The sequence below is a fragment of the Copadichromis virginalis genome, linkage group LG11, assembly GCF_057382275.1.
Source record: "Copadichromis virginalis isolate Kocher_CV1m ecotype Utaka linkage group LG11, C_Virginalis_male_GT1.1, whole genome shotgun sequence".
Taxonomy (NCBI): Eukaryota; Metazoa; Chordata; class Actinopteri; order Cichliformes; family Cichlidae; genus Copadichromis; species Copadichromis virginalis.
This window is the reverse complement of record NC_140628.1, coordinates 27,576,897-27,604,375: the sequence shown is the minus strand read 5'-3', so window position 1 is coordinate 27,604,375 and position 27,479 is coordinate 27,576,897. Positions and strand designations below refer to the sequence as shown.

At 40.3% G+C, this 27,479-nt stretch overlaps 1 protein-coding gene across 2 annotated transcripts; it reads right to left on the bottom strand.

Annotated features, from left to right (window-relative positions):
* Positions 1 to 885: 885 nt before the first annotated feature.
* lipeb (lipase, hormone-sensitive b) lies at positions 886 to 27,397 on the bottom strand. Of its 2 annotated transcripts, XM_085471796.1 has the most exons (14): positions 27,242 to 27,296; positions 23,758 to 23,798; positions 19,681 to 19,922; positions 18,513 to 18,797; positions 17,692 to 17,782; positions 16,485 to 16,630; positions 15,863 to 16,048; positions 13,254 to 13,406; positions 10,426 to 10,570; positions 8,579 to 8,806; positions 5,832 to 6,017; positions 4,713 to 4,894; positions 3,501 to 3,767; positions 886 to 2,721 (listed from the first exon to the last, which is right to left on the bottom strand). In XM_085471796.1, exons 2-14 carry the CDS (start codon positions 23,783 to 23,785, stop codon positions 2,320 to 2,322), a joined length of 2,541 nt encoding a protein of 846 aa, XP_085327922.1. In that variant the 5' UTR covers positions 23,786 to 23,798; positions 27,242 to 27,296; the 3' UTR covers positions 886 to 2,319. The 2 variants fall into 2 exon arrangements, with proteins under 2 accessions (XP_085327922.1, XP_085327921.1); XM_085471795.1 differs by lacking the exon at positions 23,758 to 23,798 and having other exon boundaries at positions 27,242 to 27,397.
* Positions 27,398 to 27,479: the final 82 nt, after the last annotated feature.

Here is a 27,479-nt window from a genome sequence, read left to right as displayed (position 1 = left end):
TTGACTACATTAGAGACATCTCTCAACAACAGCTAATTAATACTATGAATAGTTTAGAGTGTGAAGTGCCATTCCTGTCTGATATGAACACAACACAAAGAGGTCGTGTTTCTCAACACGTAGCAGACAACTGTGATTATGTGTGCAGCCATTCTCCATTTCAGCCACAGACAGAGGCACAGAGCGGGGAGAGGGGAGGGAGGTGACATGTTCAAGCTTTGCTTAAATTAAACTTGTACTGAGCGACAGTGCAACTACTGCAAAAGTGCACAGTGAGCATAAACAGCGGCTAGTAAAGCAAACACTTGCTTCAGCCCAGCATCTCGGAAAGAGCGACTGTATAACTTTCTTCCTCTTCTCGGTCCTTGTTCTCTCCATCAATCTGACTAAAGTAAGTACTTGAAGCTGACAACTGAGTATGGTATAATCCTGTAGCATGACTTTCCTACTGAAAATCCTGCTCTTCAACAGGGGGAGGATTTTGCTCTCTGAGCATCAGCTAAATCCAATTCATCACACAGCATCCCTCTCTACAGACCTGACAACCCCAGCCCTCTTACCAGGCAAGGGCAGGACAGTGCCAGCATTGTTGGCATCTATATTTACTTAGACGTGATAGAGGGACTGACCCTACAAAGGACATTTTTGCATACTTAAAAGTGTTTTGATAGCAACATGCAAAAGGGAGTGTCCTCAGGTTATCGTAAACAAAGAAACGCCCAAATCTGACAGTGGGGAGCTAAAAAATATATATATGATGGACCAGACACATTTAGTTGGTCAAAAATGTCTTACAAAAGTCTTAACGGCTTTTACAGCGCACCTCTGCAATCCCTTTCCTTTGCTTAAGTTTTTCCTAAAAGCCTCCAATTTGTAATTAAAAAAAAAAGAAAGAAAGAAAGAAAAAGAGTTGTCAGGCAGGAAATCCCACAGCTACAGAGAAGTGGCACTTTGACACAGTCCCTACTGTGCAGAGAAGTAGTGAACAGTAGCACACAGTCAGTGACCAGGGCAACTTGAGAGGAAATCACTGTAGTGAAATTTTAAATGTGTATTGATAGCTGAGAGCTGGACTTTCTGCTGCTGTAACAAAAAAAAGGAAAAAAAAAGAAAAAAAGAAAAAACATTTTAAAATATCAAAGCAATGATTGTCACTGAAAGACCTACAAGATGTATCCTAAGTGTACTTTTCTACAAACTAATGCAGTCCAGTCTTTGTACTAGCATTATTATATCACTACAAAAATGCACAAGGCAGGGCACTCTGTGCCTGTGTAATGTTCTACATTTACTCTGATCATTGTATATTGCTGAGGGTAGAACAGAAGCTTAATTGGAAAGGCCAGCGATGTCAGAACAGCTGCTGCTACACACACACACAAAAGCAGAGGTAAATATTCAGCACACTGAAAAACATGGGGGGAAAGAAATGAAAAGAGTTCATTATATAATATAGAACAGAAAAGAACATTTAAGCCTGGCATAACTGCAATAAAAACGGATATAAATAACAAAACTAATACTACTGCATAGAATTCATAAAATGATTTAAAACTGCAACAAATATATGAAAAGAAGTGAATCAATTATCCAGTTTCAAGTGTTTCACGCTGTTGTTCTAGCTTTGTAATTCTATTTTGGAGAGAGTCTACACAGTTACCATCCACAAAGTGAGCTGTATTGACTGCTAAACTGGCGTAATTGAGAACACAATGTGGAGCTATTAAGTGTTATTTAGAGTCGCTCCCTAACGGACAAATGGCCATTCTGATAGAGGTGACTCCACACTGACGCATATAGTGTCCCTACTACTATCTGATTAGGGCCTCGAATCACTGCCTCGGCCTATATGAATCACCCATTCAGGCCTCGTCTCGAGAATAGTCTGTGCCTCTTTATGTCCGAGCCTTTGCTGCCTCACAGCAACTCTGTTAAGTACGACTGCTGTGTGTGTGTGGGTGAGTGCTGGTCTTTGATCTAAGTAGCTGCTAAATAATTTTATTCTAAAACATGACTGTCTCTTGTGGGTGCGTTCACTTTGTCTGCCAGATTTGCGTTGGTGTATAATGGTGCACAGACAAGTGGCAGGAATTGTAAAGCAGAGGAAGTTATATTTCAGTGCTCCTCCTCTGCTGTTTTTTTGTCTCTCAAACACTGGGCGATATGCTAGACTGCATTTCCCACCCCCTGTCTGTTTTCAGGATGCTTTGCCTTGCATATAGGCACTACGCTGCCTAAATTTGTCCGACTTTCATTTACTCCTTCTCTCTTCGCTCCTCGAGTGAAATGCAGTCCCCCTTTTTTATTATATACCCTTATTTAAGCCCCAATGCCACCAGCATCAGTGTTATTCTGGGCTGCCACAGCAACTGCGCCCTCCCCATCAGCAATTTTAGCCCCTCTCCCGACAGCTAGCTCTCCTCCCTCAGTGGGGCCAACAAAGAGAGAACTGGTTTCCCCTGAAGATGCTGACACACCCCCGTCGGTCCGTTCCAACTTGCGGTGCTTCCGTGGCTCTGGGGGTGTGTCCTGTGTGAAGACGGCGCGAATTCGCTCCACGCAGACATTGGCAGCCTCCCTCGTCTCCCTTGAGAGTTGAGATAGGCTGAGAAAGCCATGGGGTAAGTCGTCCACCACACAGAGAGTGACGGGCTGGTTTATGTTCCTCAAACGCTTGGCAAACATTACAGAGTCGTCCAGCATGGGGTCTAGTGCACAAGCCTGAGGGTGGGGAGAGAGAGGAAAAGAAGGGTTAGAAATGGTGAGAAGCAAATCTGGATTCCCTTCAGACATGTCATGAATCTTAATTAGTGGATGAAGAAAACGAAGCCAAGCATCCTCAGTCTCTTTTGTCCCCAATTTCTTTACATTCTCACTGACTCACTCCAGCGAATTAAAAAAAAAAACAAAACAAAAACCCAACAACAACAAAAATAAGAAAAGAGAAAAGGAAAAACATAACTTTAACCTACCCTCTCTCTCCCATCACACTGTTTCACTTCAATATCTGTAAACCACGTACATCTTTTGGTATGCTGTCAGTTAACACTTTAATGCCTCTGCAGCACCATGTATAGTATATAATGCATCGAAAGGGATTGTGTAATACAATCAAAAGCTCCAATTCCAGCCAGTGATGACACCATTGCCCCCCAAGTCTCAACTTTTAAGTGAACAATAAGTCTTCAGAAAGTGCTCAGAAGACTAGACAGTAAATATGTACAGTTATGTGACACACAGTTAAACTCCATCTACTGAGGGAGGCTGTGCTTCCACAGAAAACTCCATAGCCACTACCATGGGAGCATGTGCTTTTGCCAGTCTACCTTTATAATGCTCAACTTATACTTGAAGTTGAATCTCACACACGTTCTCACAGAAAACACTTTGCTATAAAATATAGACTACTGTTAGCACACAATGAGTAACGCAAACAATAGATTTGTACAAGTAACCTGCGAACCAGTAATTTCAGTAATTAACCGTTTACGTCCTCTTACCACTATGTGTACAGGTGGCAGCCCTTTCAGCATGCTGTCAGGGGCTAGCAGAGGTGAGCAGAAAGGATCCTTGACCACTGGAGAGCTCTCCACCTTCATCTCTGCTAGTTGCTCTGAGCGCAGTGGCTCAAACCCAAGAGGAAATTCCCTGGGGTGCTCCTGCTGTGAGCCCTCCTCTCCAGCAGGGGGTGGTATGGCCACTGAAGACAGGTCAGTGATCACTGAGGGATCTTCATCTTTGGCAAAGAAGAAACTGACATCTTCTGGCTACATAAAGGATGAGAAAATATTAGGTTAGTTCAAAGGATATCTTTATATCAATAAAAAATAAGAAAGGCTAAAACATTTTTACAAGAAAAGTTGGTTTTATAAGTCCTATAAAGTTTATTCTATCCATCTGGATTCAGTTTTCAATGGGAGAACTGCTTCATCACTCGTCCAAATGACTTCTTCAATCTAAGCTGACTGCAGGTTTCCCCAAACTTACTAAACATTACAGTTGCATAATGACTGAAACTTGCACCACTGCCTAGCGATGAGCCATGAGCCACAGTTATGTAAACACACACGCCACTTTGTCCTTGGAAAAATCTTGGCTCAGTGCCTGACTCTTGGCTGAGCGATTCCCATTTCAGAAGGAAAAGCATATTTAATATCTTACGTCACCTCTGCTTGCTAATTTTGCTTGCGCCAGCCACTAATCCAGTGTGCCTGCGAGAAAATATGAGGATAATCTGCAACACCTTGCCAGTACTCGCACAACCAAAACCTTTTGATATCCTGTCAGCATTTCAAAGCCAAATCTGTTTGTGAGGGATGGGTGACACAATCTCGGATGAGTTCATCAAAGTGACACATGCACATCACTACAGGGTAGACAGCATTGTTTGATCAACGGCCAAAATATTTCAATGCCCCAAAAATGTTCGACCTCTTAAAAAGGCTACAACTGCGTGCCAAATCCTTTTAAAGCAAGCTGAAAGCAGAGATATCCTGATCAAAGACAAGAGGCTAGTGGGATTTCACTTCACTAAAGTGGTGCTACAATCATCATTAAATTACCCATTGTCAAATAACGACAGGTTTAATTCTCACAATGATTCCCACTAACAGCCAGGTGTTATTAAAGAAACAGATCTTGGCCATTTAATACTGTTAGGTTCTTCTGCATAAGAGCATCAGCTGAAAGCAAGCTGTTCAAGCATGACCTACAGCACGCTCAGAGAGCAGCGGTGCACTGCTGGGAATGGGATTGCTGTGGGATCCCAAGTTCTGGCACGTCTGGCTCTTCACTGATAATTTCCTGTTGGGGAACTCCGAAAGATCCGTGGGGACAGGTGGGTCTGTATGAGGAGAAGAGATGTTCGCCTCCGAAATGCTCTTCCTCACTGCATCTAGGAAGCAAGGACAGAAGGAACCATATTGATGAATGCACAACTGAAATTAAGAATGCCAATGAGAAACAAACATATAGTACAATTAAGTTTCAGAAACGACACAGGATTGACAGATCAGAGCATATTAAGAATGAAGAGGGCATTTAGTTCATTTGGACTAACCACAGTTGAAGGACACATGAAAAATAACACTGGTGACACACAATCACTTTCACTTCATCTACTGTTTCCACTTATCATATGTCCTCTGGTTGACAGCCAATAGTTAAAAGCCTAGAATGCAAATTGAGCTATATCTGGAAGAGATGAGAAGTAGGTGGAGGAAATTCAAAAAGTGCTGTCACACGATGATAGCATCTGCCCGCCCTGAACTGTCAAAACACAGCAGTTAGTAGCTGGTCTCACAAAGCTCTACCGATCTCCTATCTCTTTAATAATGAACCATCTCAGCACCACGATGGCCTTTTACTAATGTACACCCACCAATGATACTCTCATTAGACTGGGCTTGCAGCTGTGGGGGTGTCACCAAGGTAAGGGGCACACCATGAAAATTACAATTCGCCACCAGATTTACGGTGGCTACAATTAACAATTACTGTCAATGCTTTGCTATCCCAAAGATGAGAACTGATATGAATATGGACACAGGAGTACTACACAAATGGTTTGGCTAAAGCAATAATTAGTTAGATGCTGCATAAGAAGTTCTCATATCACTGACCTCTTTCATGAGAGGTGTAAATGAACTTGGGGAACACTTATATTAATTGGCTCAATGAAAACACAGAATGTGGGAGATATACACCCACACATATCTGAGCAGGGGCAGATGACCAAGACATGGACAGACTGCAACTGCCTATCAAATACATTCAAGCCACACCTAATGTTCCAACCTGACAACTAACAACTATAACAGTTACTTGTATACCTGTGGCTTCTGTTGGTGCCTCTGGTGCTGTGCTGGTGGAGGCTGGAGCTCTGCTAGAATCGATCAGAGAGTGGATCCAGTTGGAGGCTCCCTGTCGGAAATCTCGCAGCAGAAGTGCAGTGTCTCTCCTCACCAGGCTCAGCGTGCTCACCTTCTCCACCTGCTTCTCGGTCTGTGGCCCACTGCCTGGAGAAGAAGACATAAAAGAAGGAAGTAAATGTACAAAATGGATAAAAGTGTTTGTTATTCTTCAGTAAGCACAAATGAATAACAACAGAGAAGACAGGAAAGCAATAATAAGAGGTATAATAGTCCAGTAAACGCTGACAGAGTGCGTTCAATACTGCCATACAATTATTTGCAAAGCCAACAATACACAATGTGGACAGCAGGAAGGAACAGAAAAATGATGAGTGTTTTAGTTCAGTTATTGAAAGGAGAGTCAGCATAGCCAATCTCTTTGTCACAAATTGTTAGCCAATTCCTGCAGTCATTCATTGTCCTCAGTTCTCCTGCCTTGTGAAACTAAAATTTATCTCACACACACACACACACACACACACACACACACACGGGGATGGTTGGTGATATTAAAGTCCTGTTTGTGGCACATTAGTATATGTGAGGGGGCAAACTCCTCAAGATGGGTGGTGACCATGGTGGCCATTTAGAAGTCGGCCATCTTGGATACAACTTTTGTTTTTTTCAATAGGAAGAGGGCCATGTAACACATCAAACTTATTGGTAATATCACAAGAAAAAACAATGGTGTGCTTGGTTTCAACGTACCAATCACTTATGTTCTAGAATCGATTCTCACATTAAAATATCGATATTTTAGTAATTTAGGGTAAATTTGTAGTTTATCATTAACAGGAACACAGTGGAAAGAAACTATAACATTCGGATTGTCTACATTCAAAGGAACTACTTCCTCTTCTGCCTTTCATAGTTATGTGCGAAATACAGCTGTATTAATGTCTCGCAACCGCTGGCGTGCGCACTCACAACAATGGCTGAGCGTAATTGGAGTCATGTGCGGATTTATTTTATCTCCACAAACAGCTGAGACGTAGTTTGCGATACATGTGGCAAAAAAGTGCTCCAAGAGTGAGGTGTTGTGGCCATACTTGCAAACCTTGAGAACTCAGAATTAGAGAGATATTCAAAAGGGCTGTTGGGGTGGGGGGGGTGATAAATACATTTTACAGTGTTTATTTATCGGATAAAATACATTAAATGTCACCGTTATTATTGACCGGCCTGGAAACAGCGGGGGTGTCCAAATTCAGAGGCTGCTTCCACCTGAGGACCCGGCCTTCGCGGCCTAAAGAAAACCGGGTAGCACGTCACGAGCTCCCTCCGTGGAGTGAAACTCGGCCGTCTGCTCCTTGCTATCTAAAATATAACCGGGCGCTGACGTAAACTCTCGACCGTTTCACGCTTCTCTTTAATCGTTTTCTGTTTGACGTTTATTCAGCTGTGTGAAAACCCCAGAGGAACCCACCCGATGGATTAATAAAGTTACATTTAATTTAATCTAATCGAATAACTTTAATCTCAGCCAAACCGATTTACCCACGAACAAATAAAACACTGAAAAAGCCAAACAATAACATTTTTAAGTTATCAAAGTGACTTATATATCATGTTTAACCCGAGTAGCGCAAGACCACGGGGGTTTGAAAACGATGTGTCGGTCGGCTCAGATATTTGAAGTTTACACAGCTACATTCTCACCTGAAAATATGTTAAACGTTTTTTTTGCGACCCAGAAAGAGAAATAAGAGTAATATTAAAACTAAGTAGCTGTCGTCATTGTTGGAGACTGGAATTGGCTGGGCCGCGCTATGAATTCTGCAATATGGTTTTTCAATTTTGTTGTCCAGGTGGAAAATTCAGAGAAATTTGGGAGAATGGTGGCGCCGGGAGATTTTCGGGAGGGGCACTGAAATTCCGGATTCTCCCGGAAAAATCGGGAGGGTTGGCATGTATGGTTGTGGCAACATCACTAACCTTGTCAAACACCTCAGAGTAAATCATATCACAGAATATGGCGAGCGTATGTTGAGACGAACTGAAGAGGAGGACAGGGACAGGTGCTGCTAGGGCGAGACAGACGTCTCTCACGGAGTCCTTTAGTGCTGCAGGCAGGCAAGGTGTTCAAATAGCCACAACTTCAGTTTTTTATTTCTATATGATAAACCCTGCATTAAGCGATAAGAACAAGTAATCTGATGTCCTATAATCATTATTATGCTATAATTTGAGATACAATAAATAAAATAAGTTTTTGTACAAAGTACCGGTATCGGATCAGTATCGTCGATACCACCCTGAATATTACTTGGTATCGGATATCACTACTCAACAGTGCAGGTTTCTTCCTTCTAGCTGCAGATTTAATCTGCCAAGATGCAGATTTAAGAACTCATTTCTCCCTGCCGTTGTTGGCCTCCTGAATATAGTGATGTAACTCTAGGTTTTTTTGTGCGAGTTGTTTGTGTGTTGAGCTGAAAACTTGACCTTTTATCTTTTAATGTTTGTTACCCACCTGACAACTTATTTCAATAAAAATTTATCATACATCCAGTAGAGTAAAGCTGTCACCTGGTGGTTGACCAATATGTTTATGTAATGTATAACAAGGAGTAGACAGATGTGCTCGACAGAAACGAAAAATAGGATTCAACTTAAATCTCAACTTCAGGTAAAAATCAGAAATACACACATGCACACAAACCTACCTGCGTAGGCACTGAGACACCTAGAGAGCACACTGAGTGGCAGCAGGGGATCCATGAGTGTTAGCAGACGGGAAGGGGATGCGTAGGCTGTCAGCAGGGTAGCTGGATAGGCTGCCACGATGCCATCTGGCATTCGCACACCAAAAGCAGCAGCTCGCATCGATGTCGTCACACATAAATTGCCTCCTGCACTGTCACCAGCCAGACACACCACCTCTCCAGTCCACCCTGTAAGGAAAAATAAATAAAAATTATAGACTTCTGGTACAAGGACGGATAGAAAGAAAAGTAATTCACAGGGAAAACTTTGAAAAATGAGATAACATGAAGGGGACAAGAACTTCTTTTTTTATACATCTTTTCTAAAGGGAAAAAAAACAAAAAAAACTATGACATTACTGAAATGAAAGAAGAAAAAAAAAAAGGCAGTGTAACAGCAACACTCTTTTCTGTTCACCATTGTGGTAATAGGCAGCTCTTGTAACTAGGGTTTCCCTATCTACTTCATAGCCATGATATTGAGGACTTGTACTACAGCAGTAGCATATTGCACTGCAATCTCTGTTAATTTGACACAGTGTGCTTCAGCGGACGAGCGTACCCCAAACCGACCAGATGGCTTCTTTTTTTCTGTCGAAATACTGAGCATCACAACTGGTGTGATAGCACTGAACAGCAAGTAAAGTGCAAGAAGCATACAGCATGATCACTTTCAAAGTGATAAATGAATCCTCTCAGGAGGTACAAGCAATTGGTGAACGCAGCGGAGGATTTAGAGAAGCACTCCACAGAAACCTTCACGCTGAAATAGGTGGGTGTTATCCCTTCAACGTGCCTGCTCAGTAATTCTAATAACTTTCTTCTCTTTCATCTGCCTAAGGGACATACTGTTACTTCTGCATACAAAGATGTAGAATACACACACACACACACACACACACACACACACACACCTTTACTTTTAACACAAAATTGTTTAGATTTTTTTCTTCTCTTTTTTTTTTTTTTTTAAACCAGAAATCAAAAACTCAAATCTCCTTTAAAACCATTTAACGTATTCAGACATGAAATCAGTAGCTTGTAGAAGATCCCTGGCAGCTTATACAAGCTCGATTTGGGCAGTTTATCTACTCTTCCTTGCGGATCCTCTCAACCTCCAACAGACTGGATTGCAAGAAAATGAACTTGTATCTTGAGGTATCTCCACTCTCCGGGGTTTAACTGTGGGCTTTAGGACATACTTTGATCCTTGAGTGGTCCAGAATATGCCTTTCCATGCTTGAAATCATTGCTGCGTTTCGTCAGTTCTGACAAGTTATTGCTTATTCTGTCACAGAGTTCCTCCATAACCCCATGCTGCTACCACCATGCCTCACCATAGGCTAGTATTAGCAAGTAATGAGCAGTGCCTGGTGTTTGAAAGGTATAAGGCTCAGAGTTTTGCCCAAAGACCAATATGTCTATCAAATCACACTGAAGGTCTATGTCACTACAAAGTTAATACTAGGAACATTCCTGGTAGTTAATTTCTTTCATTTCACAGTTATTGAGGACACCGGACTCCTGGGAACACTCAGATTTAAAAGTTGCTTTGTACCCCTCACTTTGATTTATGCCTCAAGTCTTACTGCATATATCTACAGAAAGCTCCCAGCTGACTCCATGGCTTTGTTTATCCATTTTAAATTAAATCTTTAGTACAATAAAGTGAACAAAATATGAGAGGGTTTGAGTACTTTGTGAATCTGCTGTATACTATTCCCATGACTTTAAAGAAGAAACAGAAAATATACAAGAGAGATACACAGCCATACTCAAGTATAAACAATGCTGTGTGATGCATATACCTAATAGGTGGTGGTTTCTCAAAGCCCAGCAGTAGGCATAGAAACATTCCTCTAGGGCGCGTGGGAAGGGTGCCTCAGGGGCCAGAGAGTAGTCCACTGACAGTATGGGAACACCAAGGTCCTGGGACCAACTCTTTAGATAGGGCTGTTTCAAACAGAAGATAATGATACAAAGACATGACTTTATAAAAGGAAAAACAATGCTTTTTTTATGTTGGTAAATTTATGACACACAACAGCAGCCATAATAAAACACAGAGGCAGGGAGAGAGAAATAAAAAAGAGAAGTGATTGAGGAAAAGCCTGCTGTGTGGAACATTTGAAAAGAAGGACAAAAAGTTATAAAAATTATGCTTTCTTCTGATGTCATCTGTCTGCTTTCTGGCTTACTGTCTAGACAAAGGGAGAATGAGCGCTGCCCTCACAGTCAAATCCATTTTCCTTCTTTTTGCACTGCAATAACAAATGTGCCCACATGTCCTATTTGGTGAAGTATGAAGAGAGAGGACAAAGAGAAGGAGGTGGTGTGGATATACAAAGAAAATCCATAGATACAGACTTGCTGTCAGAATACTGATCGTTTTTTTATATTGTTACAGTCAGGTTAAGTGTTTACTCTGCTTAGGCAGTGACCTTGAAATGTGAGAAAGGCACGATGAGTTCTGACAATATTACTTTTGCAAAGCTTTCGCCCTTTCCTCTTCTGTCTTTATCAAATTCCAACACCTATACGTTTGCTGTGATAGGTGTTGGTAAAAGCAACAGATCACCATTCACAATGGCAGGAAGAGCACAGTGTGTACATGTTTATGTGCTGTCTCATCCCTCATTGATTTACCGTAGTATGACAAAAAGAAAAGTAGCAGCTCCAGCAGTCAGCTGTGATGTCTTAAAACTCTACCTGTCACGATAAATCTCGGTGTGAGGACACAGATAAGTGTGTGCATGCAGTCCGAGCACTGAGCAGGAAAGGCAATGTGAGTTTGTGCAAATCAGTAAAGCTGCTCCCAAGGTGTATATGCGTTCTACTTAGTGAGAACAACAGCCATTACTGGCAGTCTACAACAAGTCAATATGAGAAGAGGTGTGTGCAAGAGTTTTAATGGGTGGGAACCAGGCTGTATAAATTTAAATGACTCAGGAAACTCTTCTCACACACATAATTTTAAAGGGTCCCAAATCTATCCTCTAAGCTGGAATTAAGAGGAGCTGCTGTCCTACTGATTCTTAGACAGAAATAGCAGTTAATCTGCAAATACCTCAACATTTACTGAATGTGGGTTTGTGCCCAAGTTACTAAATACATAGACTCTAAGTACATTTATTCCTGTGATATCAGCATCATTATGCACTGAGACCACCACAGGCTTCTTCATCTGAGGTTGAACTGTTCATCTCACCCATATGATGGGAGATACAGGATCCAGAAGAGGTTAAATGAGCTACTGAAGGCAAAAATGCTCATCTCCACTCCATCATAAAATCTTTCATTTTTGTATTCCTCATTTCTGGGTCTTGGTAGAGGGATCCAAAAAGGCAAAAGGGGGAAAGAAAGTAAAGTGATGTCCAAATACAACTAAACTGAGATGTAGAAAAAGGACACAAAGTGAACAAAAATGATTTTGTGATATCAAAAAGATTGAGAAGGAGGATGTAATAAGAAAAGAAAAAGAAACGAGCGCCTAGAAAAAAGAGAGAGAAGGATAGTCTGACAAGTCTTCCATTAGTGCCCTGGGTAATCTTTCTCTGCGGGGTTGTACAGTTCTCTGTTAATTCAACATGACAGCCCCACACATCCCTTCTCTGATTGCTCCCTCTCATCCTTTGGTTGCTATGCAGCTGCAGATCAAGGATGCCAATGTCCTTTGCAATTTCACAGAGCCCTGTCTTAAAGCAGCTATAAGTAGCTTCATGCCACATAATGACCACACAAGCACAGGATAAAGTACAGGGGTACAAACTATATTTTTAAAAAAAATCTTCCTATTTATAAATCAACAAACCACACTAATATGCAGTCTTCCTGTTAAAATTTATTTACTGCCACCAATTTAAACTTATGATCAAAAGGGTAAAAAAAAAAAAAAAAAAAAAAGACTTTAAGGGTTTTTTACATAGTAATAATATACAAGGCTAGTGTCTGTGTGCTTCTTTTTTCTAGCACAGTGATCCAGAAATTAAATCTAGGATACAAGTTCCTCCTTTATGAGAACAAAAAGGAGTGAGGATGAATTAGATGACAGAAAGCAATGACAGACAAGGGTCAGCTCTGCAAGCACCTTACCAGTAAGTAAGCCACAGAGTAAGGTCAGAGAGTCTCTGTTAAGTTTTCAGGGGATAATTATAAAAATAATTAGTCTAAATTCTCAATCCATGTCACACTATTGACAGGGGAAGAGACTCAGACTGGTAACCCCTCTTCTCCTCTGCTGTCAACTAGTGTCTGTCTCATCAACACTTTAATTAGTTGGGTTTTCATTACAATTAGTCTGAGAAAACATGATTGAAGGGATGAGAGGATGAAATTAGCTGGATGACAGCTTTGGTGATAGAGGCTCAAAACCTGAACTTGGCATCTAATGCTAGAGGTGTATTGTTGTTAGTGCTTTGACAGGTAAGTGCCACGTTTTCTTGGTCTGTGTTCTATTATAAAATCTTACAAACACATCAATACTGTCCTATACAAACCTCCATTAAATACAAGGAAAAGCAGTCCATTGAATCTAACCAGCTTTATCATGCAAGACAGAGGTAATCATAATGAATCTCTAGTCAAAATAAAACACTTCTGAAACTGAGCTAACTTCAGTAGAACAGTAGTTTCTCACCTCATGAGACTTTGAGGTCTGTGCCACAAAGCCTCCACCATGGAAATGGATCAGGAGACATGGAGAAGAGGGGAGGCGCTTGGTCTTCAGCCCCAGGGAAAGAGAGATAGCACCCCCCTCGGAGCGGGACAGAGACAGCAGTGTTTCACTGTCCTGAGAGAGTGAGATTATATATATAAAAAAAAAACAAAAAAAAAAAAAAACATTATTAGGAGAACGAATAACTTAGAAGATGAACAGAAAGACAAATAATCAAGATCTCCTATTTGGGTCTAGTATTCACAGTGTCTGTGGTTCCAAACAGTGTCTTATTGCTGATAAATTTTCTAATGTTAGCAACAGGGTTCCTTTGAGAAGTGGATTAACCAGTTGTTCTGCAGCAGCTTGCTGACAACCTTGCTTGGCTGCAGGAACACATACTAATTCCCATTAATTAACAGAAACAAGGACGGAGGCTAAGAAAGTGTTTCGACTGATGCAGGCTTGTGTTTTGTGACATAAAAAGGACTGTTGTTTGTTGGATGATCAATGTGAGAAATTGTATGTCTGGTTAACTGCCAGGCTACAAGAGCAGCTCGGATAAAGGGGGAGTCTCCCAAGAGAAAAAGGGAGGCAAAGGGAAAAGAAAAAGAAAGAAAGAAAGAAAGTAATGACATTGTGTGTGTGTGTGTGTGTGTGTGTGTGTGTGTGTGTGTGTGAGAGAATTAAGCAGAATAAGATGATGATTTCAAGCTGCTGTTTAAACAAGAAACAAGGAAAATGCCACATATGCCAACAAATATTGTTGAATTGTTCACTGAAAGATTTTTTTTTTTTTTTTTTAAATGTCTGATATATGCAAGGTCAGCAAAAACATATGGAGGAAAACTAACCTATTTCAGTACACTTTCCTAACCACCAGAATTGGCTACTTAAATATGCATCACACACACAGATAATACCAAGAAAGATGCAGGTGTCATCTGGTTGACACAAACAACCTGTGGACTGGCCTAGCACCCAGCACTGGCGTTCTACTTATCTTCTTGTCTAAGTGCTCAGGTTGTATTTGTTGTCACTGGTTGTCAAAGATTGACAAAGAATTGGTGCAGCTCCTACAGTGATGCAGACACTGCACTGAAGTGATCAAGAGAACTGAGTGCAAAGGCAAAGCTGGCTACATAGCCTACAGCTACAAGCTGTGGGTAATTACAGAAAGAATAAAATTGTGCCTACAAGTGGTGGGGAGCCTGAGCTTAGCCTTAGAGACACAGTGGGAAGCTTAAGGCATTCAAGAGGGGCTCAGAGAAGAGCAGATACTGCTTGGCATTAAAAGAAGCTAGATAAAGTGGTCTGGACATCAGTCTATGATGCTTCCCAGTTGCCTTCTGGGTCAGCTGCTGGATAGATTATGTTGGGCCTGTGAAGGTTTCAGTGGTGATTCCAAAGCAGTTGAAGCCAGTGGCTGGGGAGAAGGGGTCTGAGCATCTCTGCTATGGCTGCTCCCCGTGATCTGGACAAGCAGCAGAAAATGGATGGATAAATGGCTGTCAGTGCTTTACTGCGTATGCCAGTTGTCTTGTAACCTGCAAGTCTTAGCTACCTTTTAGCCCAGAGTGAGCATAGACAAGAGTTCATTTCAACAAACGGCTTTGTATAAATATCAATTAACAGGAGTTTCAGTAGTTCACTTCCTCAAGGGGCACACTTTGCAAACCACGCTGCACCTCCAATCATTGTACAGGTAGATTACTGCTTCACGCCGTTGTATCTTTTGCTTTTTTAAATTCTGACTACTAGTTTTGTTGTACTGTTCTTTGTTATTGTGACTATGTTGAACTATAGCAAAGAATCTGTCAGTCTTCTCCAGCTAATAACTAACCACTTCTCTGACATTTAACCTCTACCATGGAGACATATGTGGATTGTGGGCAACACAAGGACAATACCATACCACCTTTATTTATAAAGCACTTTAACATAAAACCAGAGTTCACAAAGTGCTGTACATGCTAAAAGCAATTTAACAATTTAAATTTGTAGCTGCACTTTTCTATATTCTTTTGCCTTGGTGGTGTCCTTGTGAGTTAGGAAGGTTCCCCTTATATGTTTTTCTTTAACAGACTTCACAAATGCTAGCCAGACCAAGGCTGTGTGCAGGCCCACCAAGGTTTAGATCAAACACCAGCGACTGATGCCTCCCTTGCTTCCAGATGAAGCCCTTAAGTCAGATGCTAACTGGCAGTGCCTGCAGTGTATCCTTAGCAGTTTCAGACCTGTTACAACCCTACTTAAAATCTTTTTGAGAATAATCAGATCAGCGCCAGGGTCTTTCATCAGGTTGTTTATGTCATTCAGATCACAAGTTTGACTTTGTTGTTATGTCTCAACCTACTACGCAGGCATGAAAAGCACATTACCGTATTAATGTATTACAATCCCATCTCTGGCAGTCATCCAGAATGAGATTAGAACTCAACATAACAATGACATAGAGACAAGTGTACAGCAAGTGCCAGCATTAGTCTTTAAAAGCTCCATAAACTTTTGCAGAGAGTTTGAGATTATAAAGATTTTATTGAATTTTCAAGTATGCCACTATAGTATGGACTGAATAAAGATTCAAGTACCTGTCCTTCACGCAGATCATAAGAAATGAGTCTCATCTGAACAGGAGCAGTGCCGATGTGCGCTGATGGTGGAGCTATAGTTACTGATGCTCTGTGGTTGGCCGCCAAGGGAAGGTCAAAGGTCGCAGGAGGCACAGAAAGAGCTCGGTTTACCTTGACTTGAGTGGATGTCATACTGGCGAGACTCTGTGGTAAAAGAGACAGACAGAAAGAAAAAGAAAAAAAAAAAAACAAAAAAAAAAACAAACCCCAGACATTTAGTGAGAAAACAAGTCAAAGAAAGATGAGGGGAAAAAAAAAAAAAAGTACAAGTTTCAGAGTGAGGCAGGCCACTGGAGGGAAAGAGAAACTGAATGAATAAATCATGAACCCCATTGAATAAATTGAATTCCACTCTATTATTACTAACAGCCTGTAGGTGAAATGCATAATGATAGAAAGGTACCATTACCAGAGGAAAGCAAAGTATCCCTGATACTGCGTCGAAATTAAAAACAGCACTGTGCAGATCCTGGTACATGAGTTAGCAAAGATAACTCTTCTCAATTACAGATGTCCAAGAGCGGGTGTCTCTGTGTGTTTGTCAACAGACAGACACAAAAAACATTAACAGTCTACTCACAGACAGGACTTCAGTTTCAGTGATGTTCCAGAATGTCTTCCAGAAATGGACATCCAGGTTCTGGGTGATGCGCTCAAATTCAGTCCCCCTCAACTCGGGGTCAATGGCATACTTTCCTGAGGTAAAGAAAGAGCTGGCTGCTACCCCTGAAAAAAGTAGGGAGAAGCATATATGATGAGGAGGAGACCGAGATAAGGCGATGGAAAAAAAAAAAAAAAAAAAAAAAGAAAAAGAGAGGAATGCATATTATGATAATGATGGGTTAAAAATGGAACAGAAACTAAATAGCAAGGACAAAAGATAAAAAAAAAAAAAACAGGTAAGGGAGCCACATTTAACACACAGACAAAGAGCAGGAACAAGTGGAGGAGGGAATGAACATTAAAGTTTCAAGTGTCTGGTCCCTAGCAGGGGAGAAAAAAAACAAAAAAAAAAACAAAAAACAGAAGGGTGAAATTGGCTTTTACATAGTCAAAACACTATAGTCATTTTTGCCACAGGGATTTTTAAGTCTACTGTACTGGGCTCATGGTAAGCCACACAAGGACTCAATTGTATTATCAATCTTCTCTTGCTTTCAGTGGTTTATTTACTGCCCACGATTATGGGTCAAGGATGGGCAGTAAGGAAAGGCCTTTTATCATGATGATATACAGGCACAGGAATGCTAATGTAGCTTACAGTGCTAAATGCAGAACAATTTGGCAGAGTAAGAGCTTTAGAATAAAATAAGTTTCTTCACACAGTTATACAGACCACTACAGAGGAATATTATAAAAGGGGTGGTGGTCTAGCACACTCACCATATGGTGCAATACCTCCTGCTTCCACTGTGGTGCAGCAGAGAGCACAAGAAACCATGAGAAATGGATAATTCTTTACTGAATGTTAAATAGTTTTCTGTCTGTGTACACACATGCACAATACATGTGTGTCTATGACAGTGCATGTTCTTCTCTTGCTGCCTCTGTACATAACTATGTGCATGTTCAAAACATTCTGAAATATAAAAGAAGCACAGCAGCAAGCCCTCAAGATTCCAAGGGATGAAAGAGCATCTACAATCCAAACACAACATCAAAAGTTACACAGTCAGGGGCAAGGGAGCAATGTAGAAGAGGTGTGGGGCTGGATGAGTACGATCTATGAATGAAAACGATCTGGCTGGATGATGAGAGGGTGCAGATGCAGACAAGATGTTGCTGACCTATTCCTGACTGATGCCGCTTGTAGTTTTCTCCAAAGGCCACAAGGCCGATAGCGATGGTCTGAAGAAAGGGGCGAATGGCTGGAGTGAACTAGAGGGGAGAAGGCATGTACAAAAACAGAGAAAATAATTTCAATTCCAGTCCACTATCCACACATTTAAACATAAGAAATAGAACACAAATGAAGAATCACTACAAAAGAAAGTGAAAAAAAGAATGAGAAGATCTCATAATATCAGAATTGTAAGAGATTACAAATTGATAGAAAATAGACTCAAAGGGAGCTCCATCATTTTTTCCCTTTAGTTTGCTTTTGACCTCTGTGCTGTGAGAGTTCAGCCTCCCTTGTTAAGCTCAACTGAGAAAAATGGGAACTGCTGTAAAGATGACCAGATCGTCGTTCTGTATTTCTCATAGCCTTAACATCTCTTTTTAGGGTCAATTCCTATTTCTAAAATAAAAGCAGGGGAATATACACAGACCAGGTAACAGGCCAGTTGCCTCAAACATAAACAAGTTCTTTCTTTTACAAAACTAAAGAATACTTTACAAATTACTATAGAAATCTTTGAGACCTCTATTCCGCAACTAACTAGTCCTAACACAACACAAAATATAAAAAAGTTAAAGGTGTAGAATGCAATATGAAAAATTTGATGAATGAAAAATGTATATAACCTTTACCAGAACTGTAGCTATGAGTAGTGCTGCTCATCTATACTGTTATAAGAGTTTTACACGTTTTCTTACTCTCACCACTCCACAGTTCCCAGTGCTTATCCTTGTCACATCATATGACTGCTAAAACAGCTCATCTCACCTGAAAGCCCAGACAACGGCCATAGAAACAACCCTTGTGCATGGATGCATATTCACGGACAAAACTTTCGCTGAGCCCGCTTTCATCCTGGAAAAACAAATTGCCGTGGCTGTTGTCATGTAGCATGCGCTGAGCCAGGTAAAGCAGGGCACGCAGCTGGCACAGAGCATTACAGTACGCCTCCATTTCCCCTGCATTATGTGCTGCTCGGAAGAAGATGCTGCGGCGGTTGGCTGTGATGTAGTGGCCCTTGTGGATGATGTGGAGAAGGCAGCAACGCACAACCTAGAAAATAAAAAAAGTGACAATAAAATACCGGTACCTAAAATTAGAAAACATCCGCCACACAATAAAGTTTACTTTGACATTCAGCAAATTCTAAATCACATTACACGAACCTTAAAAACTTTATTAAGTACTAATATAAGTATTAGGAAACATTATATTACTAGGTGTTAAAGGGATACAATTTTATAGAATTATATTTATTCTTGAAATGAAGATACACAGCAATACGCATTATTTGAAAGAACAAAAAACAAAACCTAAAATCTCCATTTGTGCACTCATTAAAGAGACAAGTCTTCTGGGTGTGCTTAAGTTGTGATTAAGATTAGTGTGGTAAGCCTAAAGGGAAAGGAGAGGATGTGTGAAAGCATGGCTAAATGAGAACATGTAAAAAACTTCCTGCTTCACTGGGTGTTACAGATTAGCAAGAGTGGTACTGCTGGAATGAGAAGGATTATAAATGTGGAAACAGAGAAGCCAGAAAACAGAACAGGATTCATTTGCTGCTCTACTAGACTCATTCTGTTGTGGTGGGCTGCAGTAACCGAAGGTCATGATGTTTCATCAATAACTGTACAAGATAAAGTACAGTGGATACAGTAGAGGCAGATATTCGCAGCTGGAGGAATTTATCTTGCCCACTTTGTAACATAAAATCAATCTGTAAAACAAATGGACTGACCTTGAAACAAAGTGATATTCAAGCAAAGAGGTGCTGTGAATAGTTTCTCACAGTGTGGAAAGAATATTGATAAGAATGTATTGCAGAAGAGGTACCATTTCTCCAAGCTGCACAGAGATTAAATAAAAACAAAACAAAACACACATCCAAGAGTTCATTTATACACGCAAAAAGACCTTAAAACATCAGAAAGCCTACCTTGACCAGGGAGCGATAGCCATTAGCTGGTATATGTGGATCAAAATCAAAGTGATGGTAAACATTAGCAAAGCCAGAAATAACAGGTTCCAGATTGCGAGCGTGCTCCTGAATCTGCTTCATGGCCTCCACCAGCCGCCGTGCAGCATCACCCTGTGACCCCTTGGCTCCCCCTGAGAAGAAAGCTGCATTTTCTTCGCACACACCGTACAGGGCCGCAAATACTGCTTTGGTATCCATCACTAAAAGCAGTGAAACAAAAGGAAAAGGCCACGAATGAAACAATGAAAGAATCAGATTTACTGTGGGTAAGAATAACAACATTCTTTTAACATGAGTATGTATTCCACTGGGGAATGTCTCTTTTCACTTGTAGGCACGTAACTGATGATTTAGGGGTGTAATCGCAATAATTTGCAGTTCCTGTTATTAGTAACATTGTTGTTACTAGTTATTAGTAACATTGTTGTTACTAATACCACTATCCTTCTAATCCCAAATGTATTCTTATATGCTGCGTTTCTAAAAACCTGACTGAAAGCTGGCATCTGCTCCAACTACCATAAAAAGTAGCACCCTGATCAATATTCTGCACCACACCCACAGCTGTAATCAGCATGTAGAAACTGTACCAAGTGGGATATTTTTGGATATATCCTACAAAATGTTCTTAGTCTTATTAACTGAGCCCCTACATCCTGATGTATGGAATCTCATGAACTGAAACGTGTTAAGCGAGGCTTGAAATTAAATGATGTAAACCAAAGCTGCACACCAAAAATCCACCAAGATCTGGTATCATGCTGCTGGGAAACAAACACAGATTAGTCATACACTGACAAAAAACACATAAACAAACTTGCATACGAATCCCAAAGGGAGGTATACAGTAGACAACCATCAGCAGACTGTGTTTATTAAGTGTGCCCACCTCTCTAGTGAAATTAAAAACAAAAAACAATAATAACAAAGATGTAGCACTTTTGCCCTGTTGGATTATCACTGTAGGATGGCGTTCTCCTACTGAGTCACTTGAGATCAGAGTTTCCATAACATCTCTGGGAACTAGCTGGTACTTGTATAAGGTTTCTGGCATGCTGAGAAAGAGGAAAGAAAAGAAGGGGCACTGGACACGCAGAAAAGTTCAATTCAATTCAAAACAAAACAACAACAACAACAAAAAAAAAAAAAAGACGAGAAACTATGGGAGAAATGGAAACAGGTTTTTTTGTTGTTTCTTGATTTAATAGATTTTCATTAGTATGGCAATATGTCGATAGTAATCAGTTCGTAGAGTAAATTATCACCACTTAAGTGATGCTAAATTAAATGACAACTCTAAGAATTAGCCTCAATCCTTTAACTTTGGATTTTACATTTTCAACTTTGAAAAAGCAATACAGAACAAATGCAGATAAATAACTCTGGTAAAACAATGCCCAAAGAGACATAATTGATTGGGAAGCAGGAGTAGGCTCTGCATGCTGAAAAGTGAACAGATAACAGAGAGAAATATTGTTTCAAGGGTCAAAGAAATAATGGAGCCCTAATCGCACAATTATTCTGCTATTCTCTGCCATTCAGGAAGAGTAATAGGAGAGGCAATTTCAGACTGCTGGGAGGAATCACGTCCCCCTGATATCTGCAAAGAGACATTTATCAGCCAGACAACTTATAGCACGCACGCACACGCGCACACGCTCATTTTCCTGACTGGCATCTGCTTCTCACTCCCCTACTCTGACAAAGAAAAACCCCAAAAACAAAACAAACAAACACAAAAAACAACAATTTGTTCATATCCTAGAAGAGAGCCTCTGAAGAATCAACTTTTGTAACTGTTGTACACTTAGTAATAAATGATTTAATTACATCAAGCAGATCTTCCTTGATTGTTTTAAAATATGCATCATCTGAATACACCTAATTCCAAGTCCACATTTTACAGAGCTGAGGCTTGTTTGTTTTCCAAATCAGCAAACAGTCATTATGTGCTGTGATATTATGTCCACTGTCCACTCAGTTGTGTCTGTTTTAACTTGCTTTTGTCAAAAGCAGAAAACGTTTCTCTACAAACACAAAACCCTCTGAATTTATGTGATTTATGTGAGCAATGTTAGTTTCTGCATTTATTGACCCTGGGGAATACAGAAAGACCAAAACAAATGTGGAACCAAAAATCACTGAACTAAACAGGACAGCATTGCAGTGGGAAAAGGGTTTCTTTTTTAAAAATTTCAGCTTAAAATAGTTCTGTTTATTCATCCAAAGCTTAATGAAGCAGCTTCAGGGCAAATTTCCAACCAGTTCAGCCATGTGAAAGGAATACTTTTTGTGGTCTAATATCATCACATGATTTCTGGGGATTCTGAAACGTTGTGCTGCTCAAACTCAATGAACCACGAGTTTATCATTTAGAAATATGGACAATTACTTAAACTCCTTAAACATCAATACTTTTTAGGTTTGTAGACTGGTAGGACTTCTCTCACTTTTTTAGATTTGTCTCAATATTGACAGCTTCTCAGATTGACTCGTCCATGTTTGCAAGCAAGCCCAGGTGTATCAGACAAAGGAAAACAATGGCGATTTACATTTATTTGGTGGATGTTTTCCAGAGTTTCAATGTCCCACTCACCCTGACATGTTACACAAGCATTACTTACTCATATTCCTGGTAAAGATCAATGAAGTAAACCTAGACTAAGACTCAAAACAACTCAACAGCTACCTGCAGATCTATACAACTCTTGCTCAATTTCAGGATTTGACCAAGAGCTAGTGGATTATGTGTGGACTGCAAACGTTCAGAGCCTGACAACACAGGAAGCAGTCATGTAATGTACAATGACATCAGAATGAAGTACCAAAGGACACAAACAAAGAACATCTATAAATATACTTTTATCTTTCTGCATAAACACATTCACAGCAGTGTGACCTAAAGTGATACAGTGAGTGGTGCTAGTCAAGTAATCACCCAAAAGCAATGCTAATGCAGTCAAACCAGTTTGGGCACAAACCCAATATTAAAATTACATTGCCTAATTAGAGCCGGCGGTGCAACCCTCTCATCTGAGCATGCCAATAAGCTTGATGTTGAAAGGGCCTGAACTTTATGAACCCTTGGATAAGCATAAGCTGCTCTGAAACTTGTTTAATGAAAATTAAGCCAGGAGACATTACAACCCTATCTAACTGCAGGGACCAAATTACACGCAAATGAAATGCAAATGAACAAAGTTAGGCAAACCAGTACCATCTTATTAAGAGTTCAAACATACAATGATCCAATAAAGACTTCACCTTTGTTTGACAAATGATAATGCCTAGAACAGAGGGAAAAGGATAGCTGTTACTAGAAAGTATCTTGCAAAGCATTTAAACACCTGTCAAATGCTGGCATTCAACCCATGTGTTGGCGTAAACAATGGTACATTACACCATGCATAAAACCACATTCATCTTCAGCTAGACTCAACTACAAACTTGTGATGTTTTGTGAAACCGTCGTGCAAAGTTGTGATAAAGTTTTGCATTGATAAAACTTCTCCACAGGCATATAATCTTGTCATCTTGCCAGGATTTTCCATAATGAAACACATGCACCCACACAAGCTGATAACATTACAGGAACGGTACATTTACAGATGGTAAATATACCATCAGACATGACTCACCTACTGTCCTTATCACATCCGCTTTGTATGCATTCACAAATGCTCCAGGCTTCCTCTAGCTAGTATGTCAATACTGAAAATGTCTCAACATGCCTTGTTTTCCATATTTTTGTAAAACAAGTGGCCACTGCAACCATTAAGCTGTACCTGGTCTCTCCACATTAAAGATGGATGAGAGTCAGCATTAATAAGTCATGTACAACAACCAACACCAACAACATTACAGACACATAATGTTCCCTGTGGGGCCCAAAGACAGTGTGAATTTAGCATCCATAAAAATACCTGCTGACTGCCACTGGCATAACATACAACTGACAGGATGAAGTAGTAAAAAAAACAAAAAAACAAAAATCAAAACTGAATAGCTTAAAGAGAAAAAAGTGAAAGTGTTTACCAGCATCTGAGTTCAAGGCTCTGTCCATGTCTGTGTCCTCTCTTCCACAATGAGAGCATGGAGGGAAAAAAGGAGAGAATGAGAGAGAAAGAAAAATAGATGCTGGTGTTGTCTAAAGGAAAGAGAAAGTGATTTCCAGCTCTGTTGTCTTGCTCGCTTGTCTTTGTGATGTATCTCTTTACCTCTCAGACGTTGTAACAAGAAGCAATATGCTGCTCTTCCCTGTGTTCTGTTGATCCTAACCATGCCTCTTTTAAAAGGACGGACAGCAAGGACGACCCTTGCCCAGTTAACTTTCTCCCTGTAACTCGAGGCTATTTTGCTATTGGCAGATCAGCTTGGAACTCCCTGTGACCTTAAACTTAATTGGCAAACTACAACCATAAGATTATGATATGATAGCAATATATTAACTGTTAAAATGTTTGTTTGGTTTTTAATATTAAATATTTAAATAAAATAGAACAAAGTTTACTTGTTACCAAGAACTAACAGTTAGACTTTTTAGGAAAAACTACATAAAAAAAACCCTACACAAAACTACCTTCACAAATGGTTACCCCAACAAAATTCACTTTAAAATTGTTAAATTATCAAAACATTATGATTAATTAACTAAACCTTCCACCACTTAGCACCAGCATTAGTCTAACTCATATGCATTACACCTAAAGTGCCAATAACACTTTAGTGTTGTGACCCCATGTGTTAGAGTTTTGAGTATTTGAGGTGCCTTTAATACATTCATATTAATTTAAGCATCAGAAACATGCAGTTTGCACCAACTCTTGAGAAACACTAATGTTCAGGGATGAATGCAGGACATGGACAGCACGTGAACACCCAAAAACAGATGGTGAAAACATGATTTGAAGGATATTTTCCTTTCGGAAAACATGACCTCAGTGAGAACTTTTTGACTGATATCACAGATGACAGTTTCATAACTCAGTGAATGGAGTCATGAACCTTCACCTACTTATAGAAATACTGAGATAAACAAACTTTTACTCACACACACACACACACACACACACACACTACTGTGCAGCAGAACAAAAGGCTCCGCTGCATTCTCTCCCAGTGCCTGCATCTCTCTCCCAGTCCAAAGATATTGTTGAAATTGGTGCTTCTAAACTGGCCTTAAGTGAGAATATGAGCATGAACTGCCTAACTTAACCTCCTGAGCAGAATACATTTCGGCATAAGTACAGGTTAAGTTTCAGATTAGAAAACGACAGATATGAAATCACCACCTACTGACCTTCTCCGGAAAAATGGTGTCACCATTCCAGGAACATCACTCAGACCTTTGGGCACAGACACTAGGAGGGGTTTAAGTTTTGTTTTTAAAAAGCATCTAATATTTTGGTTTTGGGGTTTTTTTGTTTTGTTTTTTTTAATTTTATGTCCCCGATGAGCATTACTAAGAAACAGAGATTCTTAGTCGCAACATTATTCCTTGATTGTTTTTTTTTCCCCTCTTTGCTGAAAATCTAAAACAATTTTATTGCTTTTATTGTTACCAGGGTAGAGCAAGTGAATCCAGATGATGACAAAAAAAAAATACCTTGGTACATTGAACTGACTTTGTAATACAGGGCTCTTCTCATTTTCTTAAGCAGTTTCCCTGTATGTGTCTGCACATATATTTGGCCAATAAACACGATTCTGATTCAGTTAAGAAAATGGACAGACAGATGTTTATTTTTATGTTAATTTTCAGGAGATATAAAAACATTTTATAATGAGAAACAGATGTAAATAATAAAATGAATGTTTCTCATTCCATCTGGATTTGGACTGACTGTGAGGACCGGCTCACTGCCCCATGGGAATTCTTGTCATTGCTTGTAACACCTGTGCTTTTCCAAATGTCAGGTGACTGCAGTGAATAAATAAACTTAAGAGCTTTCCTTTTGTCTTGACTATAAATTCTCACTTGAAATTCCTTCCACTCAGAAAACACTACCGAAGTTGTTATATTGAAGTATCTTCTCAATGCCAGTTTGACTTACTGTACTGATCTTGTCTAAGCCTTCTCTAACTCGTTGGTGTTTGTTTCCCCACTTTATCAAGCCTAAACAGACCCATGCTGTAGAAAAGTGGGTAATTATAGTCCCAAGCACATAAAAATTGGCTGTTTTTCAAAAGGCACCCTCCATCACAGCACAACCTCTGAAAGATGGTCTCTTTACATATGATGTGACAGTTGCCACATCATGTGTCATACTCAAAGAATTAAATCTATAGAAAGACATCTTTGTCCAGGGCAAAGGCAAAACAGAAGAGCGCACAGCAGGAGCCCAGTAGTATAATGAGAACGAAGTTTTGACCTTTCTACCAAACAGAGCACCTTCACACGCACACAAGTCCAAACTCAACAACAGGAAACTTGCAACAATGAGCCTCCACACCCTTTACATAAATAGGTTCACGTAAGTTTTATAACATCATAGCATTATAGGAAAAGAAAATTATAAGTCTGATGATAAAACCTGAGCATGTTAGAAAATTTACATAACAAGTAAGATTAGGGAAGCGTTTCCTATCCAGTTATAAGTGCTTACAACACACAATGCCATTTGTTTAGATAGCAAAGACAAAGATAAGATTCAGACTGCGGTCAGAAATATGGCCTTTTGAACGTGGTGGCCTGGACTGTTCTTAGAAACAATGAGACAGAAGACTAGTTACCAGACGAACAGAGCAAAATCGAGAGTGTGTTTAGTAATAATAGCACGTCCACAGTCCCTACGAGCAGCGTGCTTTGAAAGTCTGCCACCGCCTTTCAGAGACTTGCTGTTAGTCACCATGTGTCACCCTGCTCTTGCGTCACACCGGTCGAACTAGTGACAGCGTCACCATCAGTCCACCTTAATCGATTAGTGCACAGGGCAGTACAACTATAAACTCCCCCTTTGTGTGCATGTGTTACGCTCGCAGCTTTAATCTGGTTAATCTAGTCTTCTCCTCTAGTGGTTGTTTTTGGCGTACCTGTTCAGGTGGGTCCGGTCGGTGTCAGCGGTCGACGCTAGAGTCACGAAAAGTGACAAGTGAACATAAATACGAGCACGTGCTACATACAGTATGTGTCCCGTTAATTAAAGTCTATTACATAGATAACCTAGCTGCTAACGTTACAATGACTACTAACAGTGTGCAGGCGGCTTCTACGTCTAAAGGATGCTCTAACTAGAGACATGCCAGCAACAGAGTGTCAGAGTTTGTCTTGACAATTATTTCACCAACAGCTCACACATGTTAACTCAGCGCCTCTTTCTGTCATACAAGAATCACGAGACTTTTACTGCTAAAACAGACCTAGCGGCAGCTACCAAAGGACAGCTAACTTAGCCGCTAACGAACGTTAGCAGGAGGACACAGCGTACAAATTGGGGGGCGGGGGTGTTATTAAAGGGACAAGCCACAGAGGGAGCGTAGTAGGTACACCAAATTAAAAAAAAAAAAAAAAAAACCTCACCCAGTGGACCCTCTTTGTGTTTGGACGAGCGCCTTCCATTCACACCTTTTTCCAGTCTGCTAGTCCCACTACCCTTCTTGCTGGACGCCATATTCGCCCACTCTGTTTATGCACCGCCTCTCACATTTCTACCTGAGAAGCCATGAGACCACGCCCGCGCAAGAAATGTAAGCCAATGAAAACCTACTTCTGTTTAGTAACCAATCAGGACAAATCAAAATTTCGTAAGTGCCGCCCT